General features: G+C 48.4%; 1 protein-coding gene across 8 annotated transcripts in view; it reads right to left on the reverse strand.

Moving 5' to 3' along the window:
* Nucleotides 1-4,607: 4,607 nt before the first annotated feature.
* Nucleotides 4,608-16,668, reverse strand: part of sif (still life) — a 251,444-nt gene continuing 239,383 nt past the window's right edge. For all 8 annotated transcript variants that reach the window (XM_065454834.2, XM_065454836.2, XM_070538773.1 and 5 more), the window contains 4 exons: nucleotides 14,831-14,949; nucleotides 13,987-14,163; nucleotides 13,116-13,303; nucleotides 4,608-12,211 (listed from right to left, as the gene is read on the reverse strand). In XM_065454834.2, coding sequence (XP_065310906.2) covers nucleotides 11,473-12,211; nucleotides 13,116-13,303; nucleotides 13,987-14,163; nucleotides 14,831-14,949 — 1,223 coding nt within the window. In that variant the 3' untranslated portion in view covers nucleotides 4,608-11,472. The remainder of the gene's footprint in view (nucleotides 12,212-13,115; nucleotides 13,304-13,986; nucleotides 14,164-14,830; nucleotides 14,950-16,668) is intronic.

The raw sequence follows: 16,668 nt of genomic DNA on the forward strand, positions 1-16,668 counted from the left end.
TATAAGCTACCCACCAGCGGTTTTTAGAAAAGCAGGTGGACATGGCTGTTTCGATATTTTACTGGGCTATAGGCTTACCTTTTTTCCGAAATCCCATTTTTTTGTAATCCAGTTATTCATAGCCTGAATAGGCCGAAACACTTCCAATAGGATGGAGATTGATGTATTTGCCACCCACCAGCGTTTTTTAGAAAAGCAGGTGGACATGGCTGTTTCGATATTTTACTGGGCTATAGGCTTACCTTTTTTCGGAAATCCCAATTTTTTGTAAACCAGTTATTCATCGCCAGAATAGGCCGAAACACTTCCAATAGGATGGAGATTGATGTATTTGCCACCCACCAGCGTTTTTTAGAAAAGTCAGTCGACATGGCTGTTTTGATATTTTACTGGGCTATAGGCTTAGCTTTTTTTTTCTGAAATCCCAACTTTTTGTAATCCATTTATTCATAGCCTCAATAGGCCGAAACACTTCCAATTGGATGGAGATTGATGTATATGACAGCAACCAGCGTTTTTAGAATAGTCAGTGGACATGGCTGTTTCAATATTTTACTGGGCTATAGGCTTAGCTTTTTTTCTGAAATCCCAATTTTTTGTAATACCAATATTCATAGCTTAAATAGGCCAAAACACTTCCAATTGGATGGAGATTGATGTATATGCCACCCACCAGCGTTTTCTATAGATGTCAGTGGACATGGCTGTTTCGATATTTTACTGGGCTATAGCCTTACCTTTCTTTCGGAAATCCCATTTTTTGTAATCCATTTATTCATAGCCTGAATAGGCCGAAACACTTCTGATAGGATGGAGATCGATGTATATGCCACCCACCAGCGGTTTTTAGAAAAGCAGGTGGACATGGCTGTTTCGATATTTTACTGGGCTATAGGCTTACCTTTCTTTCGGAAATCCCATTTTTTGTAATCCATTTATTCATAGCCTGAATAGGCCGAAACACTTCCAATAGGATGGAGATTGATGTATATGCCACCCACCAGCGGTTTTTAGAAAAGCAGGTGGACATGGCTGTTTCGATATTTTACTGGGCTATAGGCTTACCTTTTTTTGGAAATCCCAATTTTTTGTAATCCAGTTATTCATCGCCAGAATAGGCCGAAACACTTCCAATAGGATGGAGATCGATGTATATGCCACCCACCAGCGGTTTTTAGAAAAGCAGGTGGACATGGCTGTTTCGATATTTTACTGGGCTATAGGCTTAGCTATTTTTCTGAAATCCCAATTTTTTGTAATCCATTTATTCATAGCCTGAATAGGCCGAAACACTTGCAATAGGATGGAGATTGATGTATATGCCACCCACCAGCGTTTTCTATAGATGTCTGTGGACATGGCTGTTTCGATATTTTAGTGGGCTATAGGCTTTCCTTTTTTTCTGAAATCCCAATTTTTTGTAATCCACATATTCATAGCCTGAATAGGCCGAAACACTTCCAATAGGATGGAGATTGATGTATGTGACACCAACCAGCGTTTACCAGAAAAGTCAGTGGAGAATGCTGTTTCTACATTTTAATGGGCTATAGGCTTACCTTTTCTCCAAAATGCCAATACGAATACGAACTATAACAAAGATCCTGAGAAGCGCTGCTCCTTAAAGTGACACTGCGGGTCGCTCCCCCGTGGGGGCGGTTAGGCCTAATCTAACCGCCGCATCGCAGGCTGTCTGGACCACCCAAACCTGACGATGTTATCCGGAGCTCTTGATGGCCGAGTTACACTTCTGTTCAGTGGTGTCCTTTTCCTCTCGTAACGAGGGCCAATTATTGCAATCAATTTATGAATCGCCTGAATAGGCGGAAACTCTTTCAATAGGATGGACATTGGCGTATATGCTGGGCAAAACTTACAAAACTTAAAGGCTGAGGCTTTTTGCCCTCTGAAGTAGGGTATGTTCCGGGATTGAAATAGGTGACGTAGGCATGGGAGCGAAAAGTGCGGGTTGTTCGTCATAGCACCTCGCGTCTGTATGATGACATACTCATTAGAGGTGCCATGGGTCACCGAACCCTCTCACCTTCTGCGGGCATAGCCGCTTGCTAGCGGCTATGCCCGCAACCGCAAATGTCTTGGTATCGAAGAAGCTTATCTTTGGAAGAGAATGCGAGAGGGAAACTGTAGGCGTCTGAACCGTTCCGTAGGCTATCTTGCGCTCGGTTCATGAAATCTCGAGCACTGGCGTGGGCCGTTTTATTGGCGATGAGGACTGCGTGAGCAGGTGTCCATATTAAATTTAGAAGCTGGGATGGCAGATTATTGGATAAAATGGCTAGGGCTGCCCTGCAAACTCGACCCGCTCCGAAGTTGTATGGGACAGTTTTCGAGTCACTTGTACAATTACTGGGTGATTGGGTATGGTTGTGGCTAATGCTACCGCCACCAGCTCCGAAGAGCCCAGCATTGACGCAGCCGTCGCAACCCTGCTACAGGAGTCTATGACCGATATCGCAAATTTGTGGCTACCCTGATACTCTACGCCTTCAGCATAGACCCCCGTCTTTGTGTTTAGTTAAGTACTTCTGTATGGTTTCAGTTTGTTCTTGCTTCCTATATTCGCGATGAACAGGATGTACTTTGTTAGGAAGAGGAGGTATATGAAGGCGCTCATGAATGTGGAGGGGAATACTAAATTGTTCCTTGGTCATGGGTGCTGAAGTAACATTCAGGGAGTTTAGGATATACCTACTCGAGTGGGTATTGTTACGTTTCGCCTACGACGCGCGGTATAGCCGGCGCGGATGCAACGGACACCGGGGCTTCGTTCAAAGCGGCTGACATTTTGGCCCGTTCAGCGCTGCCGCAACGCCTCCTGCCATGCGCGTCCAGGCATGTTTCAATGCCACGTGTCTTCGTGTGTGCGTGTGTGTGCATGTTGGTGCCCACGCTTGTCAAAGCGCGGCAGCCGGGGAGAGGAGCTCCCCAACTGTGAAGCGAGGAGGTCTGACCGGCGCCGGCCCGGCGGATGCGCCACTACTCATCTCAACGTGTCCGTGCGCCGCCGTCACGTGCGCCTCATCTGGAGCCGTTCCTTTTTGCCCTCGACTCCGAGAGTATAAAAGCAGCTGCCCCCGGACGCCAAGAGAGAGGCTTCGATTTCTTCCGTCGAGTAACGTGCTCTCCCGTCTGTCCACTTCGGTCGACCTGACCGTCCGCACTTTTGCGATGCTAGAATAAACAAGTTGTTCTGTTAGCAGTCGACTCATCCTTTGCCAGGACCTTCGGATGCTTCCAGCTGTGCCCCAGGCCGCCAGGCCAACGCTACCCTTGGGGCTTGCGACCCAGATGCAACAGTATGTACTTGCAAGGGTGGGTATTGGATATGCAGTGGTATTGGGCTATCAGGTCGGCTTCTGCGAGCTTACTGTAGATGTATTCAAGGCACCTGTAGCCAAAAGTGTCTCTATGGAAGCTCGACTTAGCTCTCCATGAGCAAAATTTGTAGAGTTTGCGTTTGAGTGACTTGACTTTATCTTTCTCTGCCTTAGTTAGATGGAGATAAGGGAGGGAGTACGTCATTCCACTGACGACAAAGGCATGTACCAGTCTTAGCAATTCTGCTTCGCGGAGACCGACGTGCTTTGGAACACCATTCCTCTAAGCCACTTGGTGTGGTCAACGCTAGCTGCGATCGTTTGAAGTGTATAAGCATTGAATCGGTTGGACTGAACGTGCATGACAAATAAACGCATTTTTTATACGACGGAAATTCCAGTTGATATTGATCTGTATGTTCGTCGTCTCAGTCGTCTCGCGTCTAATACCTGATGGGTAGTAACAGCCCGGATATGGCGGGCGAGCGCTCGAGGGTGACGAACCCGGAGCTCGCACCCACTGCATCCGCCGCCTGTTGTAAAGAATTTTTAATGTGGCCATTCAAGTCACCCTTCGTCCGTAATGTAACGTTGCCTGCATATATAGAAAATTGGAGATCCGGTATTATGTGCCAGCATCGTAGCGATAGAAGTCACAGCGAAGTTGAATAAGAACCGTGAGAGCACAGATTCCCCAGTTGTGCCAAGGTACCCGGGGTGATTGGACAAGTTTGATCATTGAGACTAATGACAGCTGTGCAATTGGTGAGAGACCCTCGGATGTAGTCATGCGTTTTGCTGCCACAGATAATAATGTTCAAGTCACGTAAGATAGAGCCATGTTGTTGAAGGCATGGCGAAGGTCGGGTTCCAAAATGGCTTGGGCGTCTCGACTACTCGTAGGAGTAAGTTCACGCTTGAGCCTTAGCATGGCATCCTGGCGAGAGAGTGACTGGCACAAGTCAATCATCGCTGGCGGAAATAATTGAGTGTCTCCCATGTGGTTATTCAAGCGATTAAGCATGACATGCTCGAGCGGTTTGCCCAAGCATGGAATGAGGGAAATGGGTCTAAAATAAGCGTTGTCAGATTGCTTATCGAGCTTGGGAATAAAGACTGCTTTAGCCGTTTTACACAAGTCTCGAAGGGAGCGGTTATCGAAGTAGTGATTTAATATTTTACAGTGACTTTCCTGACAAATGGTAGAGCCTTGTTTCGGGAATATGACAGTGTTGGGATGACGCGAAATAACGGACACTGAACGAGCAGTCAGCGTGGTTAATATTTCCCTTTTATTTCACTCATTGTCAAAGGAAATCACCCTAAAAGTGTTCCTGCGATAGTAGGTGGTACCGTAGTTACCACATCAATTTGTCTCGGTGGTTTCGGCGGCGAGAGGCGACACCCACATTTTGTCCGCGCGATCACCGCATTCGTGAACACCAACTTAACACATAAACACAGGCGCGGCCAAAGATCCAAACAAACAAAAAAATGCTGAGACGTTCGTGCGCAAATGGCTGCGCTCCAAAGAACAGAAGCACGCAGATCATTCGTTTCCCGAAGCCAAGCAACAGTCCACAATTCCTTAACCGACGTCTTGCCGACAGAAGAGCAATTCCTGTCTCTAAAAGAAATGCGAGCGGCACACTGTTAAGGGCCATACTGAAAACGGCTCGCAGGTTCCAGTCAACTCCAACGAATACGCCTTTGTACAAAGTTTACAATGGAATCCATTTAAAGCCATCTTCCCAGCCACTGATACTGGCTGCTGCCAGGTCCTACTTGAAATACTGCACAATTGCTGGTCCAGCTATGTGTGGACAAAGGACGAGAACAAGGTGTTCTTCCTGAAATTTTGATTTGAACCGTGCATTACAGGTGTAAAAAGAAGAAAAAAAAAGCTACGCTTCACCGTATCTTAAGGACAGCATACGCAGGCTGCCACAGAACGCATACATAGTCAGTCGAACGCTGTTTCTCACAATGTTCTTTCTTCTCCATTAGTGCGTCCGTCAGATCACGCAGTGTACAAGATAACCAGGAGTTGTAATGCCACCTCCTTCGCACAGAACTGTATCGCAGCTCGCCCATGCTCTTTCGTTCCGTAAAAGGACGAAGTGTGTCGCGACAAGCAGAGTAGACTATTCATTTGTAAACGCTCACGCTGCTGAGTAAATAACCAGTGTCTAAAACCATGTAGTAAGCTTGCCTATATATAGTAACGTTCGAATAAACACTGCCAACTAAGTACGCTACGTACACCTCTCGGTAAAATATACCCAAGAGAACTAGAAAGAACACAACAAAAAATGCTTCGAAGCGCCGTGTGGTCTGTGATTCTTGGCTCTATTTGATCCGACTATCCGCTGTCAAACCCTGTTGTGCGAGCTTCCCTGCTCGATTCGAGCACTCGCTGGTGCGACGCAGAAAAGCTGCTTCTGCCGGTGCGGACAGCCGTCTGCCGCGTTGTTCGTCGATAAATAGCGAAAGAAGCCCAGCTACGTACGCGTCATGCTCACTGCGTTGGCACGTGTGTCTTCAACACTCCCTGCAAGTTGGTTCTACCTCGGTGCAGCACTGCCCGCGAGAGCGCTGAACAGCTATGTAGATGTGCGCTCCAGTCGGGGCCGTTACTACTGCAGTGTTGGCCGCACGGCAAGACAACACTAAGTCTCAAATAACCAAGGGAGTTCTGGAAACTCCATTATGCGAGAGTATTTGTTTGCCATATATTTACCCCCTTTCCGAAATTTCACGCTCCCAGTACAGCTGTTCTCTTCTTGGGTGTGCTCAACTCTTGACAAAGGGAGTTAAAACATTGAAGAGCAGTTACACCAGCGTATAGGAGTTGTCAAAGCTCTCATTGTTTTTTTTATAGAGTGCATACCGCGCCTTTACGCTCTCTACCGAAGTCGCGCCCAAAGAACGAGAAAAAGAAAGCGAGCTGTCGACAGAAAAGAATACAACGCGACAGGAAAGCCGGAAGGCGGAAAAAAAAAGAAAAGAAAAGCGCAAGACCAAGGAACGTCAATCAGCATATTTGTATTATTATATTCTATGCAGTAAGAAAAAGCGATCTGGAGGGATAGGGAGTCCACACTAAACGGCATAAGCATAAAAAGATTCACCTGTACACGAACCAGTTAAAGTACATATATACACGTAACGTTCGCCTTTTGCGCGAATACCACCAACTTGACGAATCGGCGTTTCTCGGATCCGACGCTCGTGTATTCAGCTCCTCTCTTACATAGTTTTGCTTGTCTCGCTTAAACTCGGCGCCACATATGAGCTTCGCGAAGCATATTGCACCTACGTCACGTACTGGCCCACTTCGCGCGCCGAGATGGAACAAGAGAAAAGGAACAGCTCGTTTTTGTCGACGGGGAGACGAACGATAACGCCATAAAATAAGGCGAAGGATGGTCACCAGAGACGGCGAGAATAACAGAGAACACATTGCGACAACAAATCGTAATAAATAATACGCAACATTTAACAGCAGCCACGACCCCCAAAGCCGCGTGCAGTGGTTGACCATGTTTTTCTTCCTCTCACTACGCGCAATCCTAGAGGCCACGAGTGCGAAAAGCACAGGCTGAAGTATTGTCTTACCTAACACCCCACGAAATCGGGTCTACAGACCACGACAAAAACAAAAGGAACACTTCATCCACCCTCCAAAAGAGACATCACCTCACACGCGGGTAATGACATGCGGCCTAGTAAAGGGAAAAAAGTGGTTGATCCTTGTTGCTCACGATGACAACGACGTAGCGAAAAACGAAAAAACAAAACGAAAAATTGTATACAGTATACATTCGAACTCGTTCATAACACAAACACACACACATTCGTTCGCACTCGCACTAAAGCAGCACACGTCACCCAGAGTCAAATATGTTTCTTCACACGTTTAAGTGTACAATATAAGTGTAGAGCTATATTTTCCTTTTCCTGCTCACTACCAGAAAAGAAAAGAAAAGGAAATTGGTAAGAAGAAAATCAGAAAGAGAGAGAGAGATAGAGAAAGAAAACGACACTACACGTATGGAGCCGAAACCGACCCACATTCTAAAAGAAGCTCGTGGTTTTCTTCGCCGCACTCCCATCTCCGAACTATCATTCCTGTACAGGACACCCAGTCACTTTGAAAATACTCCCCCACCCTTCAGGGTGTCAAGACTTCCCAAGACACCGTGCTAATATCGCGGCCAACTCTACAGGAGAGCACTTCAGCTCGTCTTCACCACTGCTTGCCCCCTCGAAATTACGGCTAATTTGTAGACGCCGTCTCTAATTCTATCGCATAAATACATCGAATGAAGTGAGCTTCTCGAGTCGTTAAGCCTTCCTCTTTTCCTACACGGCCTATTTTCTTCTTCGCTAGTTATTTCATTAGTTGTATAATATACACAAGTATATATCATAGTCTCTCGGTACACGTCTGTGTGTGTATGTGTGTGAGTGTGTTATTTGTGTGTGCATTGTGTGTACTCAGACCTCCGTTTTTCGCCGCGAACCTCCAGACCGACCTTTTAGTTAACTTTTCTCTCAGATGGGCTGTACTTTTATTCCTACGAGGCTAGAACATCTACGAGCAACAACACATCAGACAAAGTACTTTGGCGAAAGAAATAACGAGTCAACGTCGCACGAAGAACAAGCGGTCCTCTTTGGGTTAGCTGAAGTGATGTCCTCTATTAGTATAGTTACACACCTCTACGAAAGAACCGAACTGAACACAAAACGAGAGGAAACAACATCGACGTTTCGTTTATACACAGCACCAAATGCAATATACGAAGACTAGCGGAAAATTCATATCATTTAAGACAGCGTAGCATAGGTCTAGAAGTACACATCTCTCCTTTTTTTTTTACTTACTTTAAATACACTCTTGATCTATGGAGTAAAAAGTCTCACCATAGCATTCCATTTTTTTTTTCTTCCGTCTTCTTCTCGGTGTGTTCTGTACGACATGCCGAGACCGTTTGCGTCGCACTGAGTGTCAGACAAGGGAACGATGTACCATGAAAAGATGTGATGACATTCATGCATTTATAGTAATGAAATTCACCGGCCACGCTATATTTCACCCATGGATGTGTCGTCGGGAAACATCGTCTTAAAAACGGTTTGAGCATGGTTTCGACACAACTCGCATTATTTATACACATCTCCAGCAATCCTTTGTCAGCATTTTTTTGTCGATTCCAGTTCGTTATTGTACAAACAGCGTCTCCAAACACCCACAGTCCAACTTGCGGTACGCATAAAATGGGTGAGGGGAGATAGAGGGGAGAGGAGGGGGGGTCTGTATTCCGCACGTGAAATAATAATAATAATAATAAAGAAACGATGTGAATAACAGGATTGGTACACACATAAGCGTTGTCCGCACACCAGTGACTAGTAACGTCAAGACACTAGCAAAACAAATGCCTTCTTTCTTTGCCGAGTAATTTTTGGCCCTTCCTTGAGTGCCGTTGAAGAGGTCGAGCAGGGAGCTTCTAACTTCGGCAGGTGGCTTCGTCACGCGTTGCCACGGGCGACGTCTTCGAGCTTGCGTCGCACGAACGTGGTTAACCGTCAGCGTTGAGAGAGGCTGAGGGAGAAGGACAGCAATGCAAAACTGTGCAGGTCAACGCGAGCGCATAGTGGAATGCGGCTCTTCTCAAGGCAGCCTTGCCACCTTTCCAGCTCGTGCGCGGGGCAACCAGCGCCACCTGTTCCCAGCAGCGTCGTTCAGTCCAAGGCAAAAAAAAAAAAGCAATCCGCAGGCTTTCGCTCTTCATCTTCCACCGCTGCACGCTACTATACTGGGGCCACACATACAAACACAGGCGTGCCACATTGCGCATGATAATGGGAACCCACGTATGCCTCGCATTTGATATGCTCCATTTGTTTTGTTTTTTGTTTTTTTGCAGCCAGGTGTAAGTGCCCCCCAACCTCCGGCACGGCTTGCCCCTAAATAATGACCACAAAATGAACAAGTGGATGGAAACGTCGCAATGCCCCCTCTAGTGTGTTGAAACCTTATCTCGAACCATCGCCAATGGCGCAGCCATTATAGATGAGTCGCATCCCGCAAACAGACTACGAGGTACCCGCAGGCGCAGAGAGACTAGAATCGACGTATTCACATGGTGAAATACTAAATACGAATGGCCCTTTGCATTCAACAGTCGCCCACAGGATACGTTTGCACGGAGTTTGCGACCACTCAAAAGACTAAAGAAAGAGATGGAGGGATAGGATTAATGAAAATGACCACATGACCGCCTGGGTTGCACGAACAAAATGGAGCGCAGCGATCGAAAATCCTCCTGGAGAGACGCTCCCATGTCCTTCTACTTGAACAGCCCCTAACAGCAAGCGGAGAATCGAGATCGGCGAGGTGTGGTGACTTGCGGTAAAATGGGCCACAAGGAGCTCTAGGAAGGTCCACCAGAGGCTGTCCTGGTCCCCTCTTGTACGTGCTTGCGCGAATGTGCAGTCATAGCTTTCGGTTTCGCAGAAGGGAAAGTAAGAGAATAACTCATCAGCACGGGAAACAATCGCAACAGAATCAAAAGAACGAGACTGCCTGCAAGATTCGCTCAAAGTTTGCCTTTCGTCAAAAGCGTCGCCAACGGGGATCCTGCCGAAGCAGCGAAATGCGTACGAGCGCATCGGTAAAACTGGATGCCTGTAGAAGGCCAACGATTACCGAAGGGCCGAACGTATTCCTAAGCTGACGTAACTATAGCATCGTGGTTATTGATGTCTAAGATGGGCACGGAATGTGGCACAAGAAAAGACGAAAACACCTTTCTTTTTTATTTCTATAGCCCGTGCCCCATAGTCAAGACCAAGCCGATAACGTATAAACTACCCTTGAAGGTTCGTCCAGTGACGTGGCAGTGCTGCCCGATCTCTAACGTTTTTCTCCAATAGCAGAGCACCGCGAGTGACCGCGTGAGATGGCAGATAATTCTAAACGGCCAGCCCTGGGCCACTCAGACGGTGATATCCACCTGCTCCTCACATATGAAAAGCGTTTGTGCCACAAAATGCGAGTCATTCATACATCTGACATTCATTCTCCCCTTTTGACCTCGCCCGAATCCTGCCGCGCGGCTTTCGTGATGACTCAGTGGTCGAAGGTGGTGGCTTCCATGACAAACCGAAGGTTCGCATACTTGACCCCGAAAAACAAAAGGCAAAACTGCGACAGCGGCAATGGTATTTCCTTTTTTTTTCGTGAGCGAGCTTTTGGAGACACGGCGAGCTTTAGTGTGCGCACGTTATTCCATCTTTAGGCTTAGCGAATCATGCACGCGTGAACGGCGTCCTGCGCGAGGCCGAGTTAAGCTCTTCCGTCGCCGCAGTGCCGCGCACTTCGATGTTGTCGTTTTCTTTTAGAACACGTGTCGAAGGGGGCGTGTGTTGAGTACGACGAGTATGTACAGGGAAAACGGAGATGACAGCGACAGTCGGTGAGAGCACGTCGAAGTGGCCGCACAAAGAAGCTCATCGGCTGAGCGACTGGCGCAACGGTGCGCAGACACGCAAGCAAACGGGGATGGAAGAAAAAAACAAATGCGTGACGAGGACAGACCGAGAGAAAGAGAGAGAGTGGGTTGGGAGGGGAAGCACGTTTGAATGCGTTGACACGGAGCCGGCTTCTTCAGGAGGAGAAAGTTGCAACGACGTTCCGCAGCGGTTGCTCTGGAAACGCGTGCGCGAGCAGCTTGCATGGAGGCGTGCCAGCATCGCTATACTTGCAGCGTTGCTTCAGCGAGTGCCGTCATTTTTTGTTTCCCTGGCGCTGCTTCGCGGTTTGCTCTTGTGGGGGTGTACGAAAGCGTTATCCCTCGCCCCCGATGTAAAAGTCAGGTACTCTGATCCGGGAAAAGAGAGGAGACGCGCCTTTGTCCGCCGCCGGCGCGAGAGATCAACCGGGGGTCGCCTTGGCGCCTCGGGTCCCCAGCCACTTGGCCCGCGTGCGAATGGTGAAAAGTTGAGCTTTGAGCGCCGGTTTCCCTACTAGTTTAGCTTGCGTATGTACAAAAGCCGCCCCCCTCCCCCGGCTTCAGGAGCCGCAGACCCGGCGGCGGTGGGCGGCGCTATACTTTGGCACCAGTCAGCACTCGGACTGCTTGGAAGATGAAGGGGTCTGCTGCTGCTGCTGCTGCTGCGCTTGGCTCCGCTGCTGGTAGACGGCGGCACCGCCGTAGTCTTCGTAGACAAAGAACTGCTCCTTGACGTCGGGCCTGTTCAGCCCCGACGGCCCCGCGCGGTCGGCCGACGAGGCCCTGGGCTTCCACACGGGCGAGCCGGCCTGCTCAGCCGGCGGCTGGTACGAGCTGGGCGGCTGGCTCGACTGGATCAGACGCGCCGTGGCGCCCGACGACGACAGGGACGACGCGCTGCTCAGGCTCGTGGGCGCCTTGGGCTCGGAGCGGTCCGAGCGCTCGGAGTCCTCCTCGGAGGCGGCGGCCGCCAGCTCCCGCGCCGACGCGCTCATGCCGTTCATCGAGTCGGCCACCGTGCGGCTGCGCGTGCCCCGGAAGCTGGGCCCCGGCAGCCGCGGGTCGGACGCGGGGGGCACGTTGTCGTACGTCTCGATGGCGTCGCCCGCCGAGTGGCGCTGCGACGACTTGTTGCGCTTCTTGCCGCTCAGCGTGCGCGACATGGACGACGTGGAGGGCATCGCGGACGCCGCCGAGGCGGCGCCCGAGCCCTCGTTGCCGCCCAGCCGCCGCAGGGTGCCGGGCTTCTCGCGCACGGCCGGCCTGGTCGCCGGCACGGTCATGTTGCGCACCGACTCGCGGATGATCTGCCGGATGGTGCGCAGGAAGGCGTTCCGGAACTCGCTCGTGCTGCGCACAGAGGGGGAGAGGAACGGCGCGGGGGTGTCAACAACGCCCACATACGGCACAAGAAGTTGTCTACACGTACGGCACGGGTACCAAAGCTATCCGATACGCTGGCCTCGTGCCACGTCCTGTCTGCTCTTTCTTAGGATCCTCTCGAGAAAAGGAAAATTGCAGTGTGAGAGAAGGCGTGTTTTAATTACCGAAGCTACATGACGGTAGTGATGTAACTTACACCTTAATAAACAACCTGAGGGTAAAACTGAAGGATACTGTCGTATGAAGGCTACCGTGTCTTCGCTCAGTGTCCAAATGAGTTGATTTTGGTGCACGATAAAATGATAATTGCTCACACGCCGCTATTTTACTTGGTTATACTAGTTGGTGCATACCGTCTGGTTCAGCCAGCATAATGTTATACAGAAACAACACAGTGGCGTTTCCTCTCTGCTGCCTTAGCTTATAAAGTCATGACGTCCGAACCAGTCGACTGGCATCCACTTTGATTTCGCGCGTCAGCGTAGAAGCATGTAAAAATGTCGATTAATCACACCAATACAGCCAATCTTCTGTGTTATCTCACACTGGGTTCTGGATAATATGTTAACTTCAATTTTATATATTGCGAAGCAGCGATATTTTATATATGAAAGCAGCGAAGGCGAGGCAGCAAAGTCCAGCTATTTATGTCCACCTGCTGTCGAGCCACATCAGTCATATTTATTAGCAGCACTTACTGCTGCAAATCCTCGCGCATACGCTGCTGTTGCTACGCACGTAGCACACTGAACCTGTGTTCAAAACGATGTTTTGCGCTGACTGTGCTGCACATGAACCTTCAACACCCTACTTGAACCTCCACCTAAGTCCGCGGTAATCGTGCACGAAAGCAATTGAGGTAAGTACATACCTGTTTGAAAGCTGGTACACTTTCTCTGAGCGACGTTGTATTTGTGACTTCAGGTGCACCAGCTCCCAGAGATAGTGCGAGTCCGCATCCTTTTGGCTACTGGCTCGAACCTGGACCTCAGTCACAGGTATTAGCACCTGGTACCGGATTATCTCCACCTCGGCTGAGTTGTTCTTGCTCGACCCTCCCTGGAAAAGAACCACGGCGTAATGGTTTACAAACTAAGCCTAGTGTGTCTACGGTGATGGAATGATTTACTAGGCTACCGAAGAAAAAAATGTTCCGCAATGTACTTAGGCTTTATCCCTCCGTAATTTCTCGTATTTATGTCGCTTTGTACTTAAATAAATGGCGTTTTTTTTTTAATTGGGCGACCGGGTCAAACATTTTCATAATCAATGTTATCTCAAGGTGAAGTTATCGGATAAAACAAAGCAATCATCGGCTCAATGCCAATGGCGTATCTGAGCTCCAACTACTTTCTTATGTTTGACTCTGTTTTCACATTGTACTATCCCGTATAGGGCATGTAAGTAATGATGAACTAGCAAGGTGCGCATAGTACGCGACTCGGCGAACGACGGCTATTGCCTCCGAGATTGTAGTGCACACCTTTGTGCAATTTTTTTTTGCTTTCACTTTTGTCTTACTTTTTTGGCGTGTTTAGACATGTGACACATACGATGACTTAGACAAGAATACATGAACCAATGCTAACATTACCTGTAACCTGCTATTGTAAGTTAAATTTTGCGTGGTCACGTATCTCGGAGGCACATATGACACACAAGGGGGCTTCGCAAACCAGTGTAAACACAAGGTATCACTTTATGCATTACCAGTAGTGAGAAACGTGCAAGGGGCCACTGACCATGAGTTTCTTTTTCTGCCTGATGCGCTCCTTGCAGAGGAAGACCACGGCCGTCTTGAACACAAAGCACATGGCATGCAACTCCAGTCCCTTCTTGATCTTGCCCAAGAACTCGGAGATGTTGAGCCACTCCACGCCGCCATAGTACAACAGCTCACCAGGGCTCAAGTCCACATGCTGGCCATGAGACGGAGAAAAAAAACAGCAACGTCAGGGGACCAAAGGACACTTGGTATTGCGTACGGATCCAGCACTCATAGGTCTCCTGATTAAAGAAATGTCGTGTTTAAACTAAACGCTAACGCAGTGTTAGTAGAATGGAACAATAGTCTATACGGGTAATACGCCCGTTACTCGAGCCTGACGTCATTATCTTCCTAATTTAAGCCGTCCAGTGACTCTAACCACTCAAAAAAAAAAAAAAGGCCACGAATATTTTTTTTTACCAATGGCATACAGCGTCAAAAGAGGCTCACCAAATGGGAACTGTTATACGAAAGTTTTAAGTATAATGCTGTCACAAATATCATCGTAGCGTATCACATACATAAAAACCGCGAAGCTATTCCTTGTGTCCATTTCACTGCTCTTTTCATGTGAATGTAGCCATCACCAGTCGGACTAGTTCTCGGCCATTTCCAAACAGACAGCAAACGCGGTTACTCCTAGCTAGTGTGGAGGACCAGTGCAGATGGTTACGCTTTCTTAACGGTCCATCATTTGCCCAAAAGGACTCACCGTCGATTATGTTTCAGTTTAAACATTTATTCGTAGCTGTTTCCCTTTGGCGCGCGTGTGTATGGGAGGAGGGAAAAGGACTGCAAACGGACGGAAGCCAGATTACCTGCTTTGAGGATTTGACGTGCTGCCGGTACAAGTGATCGAAGATGGCTCCGTATTCCTCGTGGATCCTCTGCATCTCGTTTATGTGTTCGGCCACCCTTTCCATTCCCTTGAGGGCTTCTGCGAGTTGACAAAGAAAGCGGGTAACTTCAACAGTCCTTAATTAGCCAGGTCAGGCAGGCGGCAGAGGCCAGTGGGTCCCTGGACTGAGAGGCTCCGACCACCCCTCCTTCAAATCTTTTCCATTGCAATAAAGTTTCTATCTTCCTATCAACGCCGCTGATTAGCGACATAAATAAACGTCCCGAAAAGCACCACGGCGCACGCAGTGTCGCTGCGATGGCAGAGGTACGCCGGCTAATTTTGACCACCTGGAGCACGTTCATCGTGCATGCATGGCATGATACCCGAGCGTTTCTTTTGCTTTCAAGGCACCACCGGGATGCGGCCGCTAATTGAGCGCCTTGTACCTCGTTCGTTGCAGCACAAATACACAGCCACTGAGCTAACGTCGTCTGCACTGCGAGAGGACATAGATGACTGCATTCTTGGTTGTAGACCCGATCATTTAAAATGAGCGCCATTTTGTTTATATTTTAATGATGGCACATATATATCCCCCAAAAGAAAATATCTCTTTTCTCTGTAAATGCGCAAAACACATCGAGAATAAGCATATTGGAGAAAAAGAAATATTTTGCCGAAGCTTTTTTCAGTAATAGGGTGTGGGGAAACCGCAGGCAGAAAACTGGAAGCAGGGTTCACCCCAAGTCACCTGAGGCTTTGGGATTTGCATAGACAGCGATCGCAATATGCGAAACATATAGGCTCACATTTCATTTGCTTTGCATCAGATGTGCGAAACCACTGTAGCAAGATATGTTGCACCGATCTGTTTCCTCTGACCTTCCCGTCAATAGACAGCGGGTCGAATGTCAAACTTCTTCCTCGTCTGGCGTTCCTGCCATAAACCGACAGATGACGCTCGCTGCCTGTCAATCAGTGTTGGCCGAAGATATTTAGCCAGGAACTTCGTCCTCAATACCGAAACTCAGCAAGAAAAAAAACAACATTTTCTGGTATGTTGTCCGTAGGCAACACTCGTCAATGGATGGTTAAAGCATCAAAGAAAAAAGCAACGAAAATTATAAGGTGGACTCGAATAGCATGCTTCAAATTGTACAAGTACTGTGTCTCGTAACTTCGAAACTTCGCGGTGGCTGGCAGCAATGTTAGTGTGGCTGACTATAGCCGGCGACAACCTAAGAATGCAACGGAAAATACACCGCTGTCCAATTCAGATAATTTTTACAGACGCGCCGGTTGATTACGTGCGCTCATAATCGTGACGTCACGATGGAGGCGAACTCGACCTTTCAACGCCGGCGTTCCACCGGAACTATGTTTTGGAGCGTGAAGGCTTAGAAGGCATTTGCAGCGCTTGTGCGGAAAGATCTCCCAGTGAAATCTAAGTTCCTCACCATTCGACGTCACCTCAGCCGTATGAGTCTCCACACCAACCAGCCGCCAGAAATAAACAAATGGATTTATGGCCCTCATCACCTCTCTTTTTTTTGGACTTCATGCGGGAGACAGAGCTTCATAATCGCGAGTAACCTTTTCCTTTTGATGCGGTAGGGCACACTAACGCAGTAACAGTAAAAAAGTTCGTAATCGAAAAAAGAAATATGGGGTTTTACGTGCCAAAACCCCGGTCTGATTATTAGGCACGCCGTAGTGGAGGACTCCGGAAATTTTGACCACCTGCGGTTCTTCAACGTGCACCTAAATCTAAGTACACGGGTGTTTTCGCATTTCGCCCCCATCGAAATACGGCCA

This window comes from Dermacentor albipictus, chromosome 5 (assembly GCF_038994185.2).
Source record: "Dermacentor albipictus isolate Rhodes 1998 colony chromosome 5, USDA_Dalb.pri_finalv2, whole genome shotgun sequence".
In the NCBI taxonomy this organism is placed as follows: Eukaryota; Metazoa; Arthropoda; class Arachnida; order Ixodida; family Ixodidae; genus Dermacentor; species Dermacentor albipictus.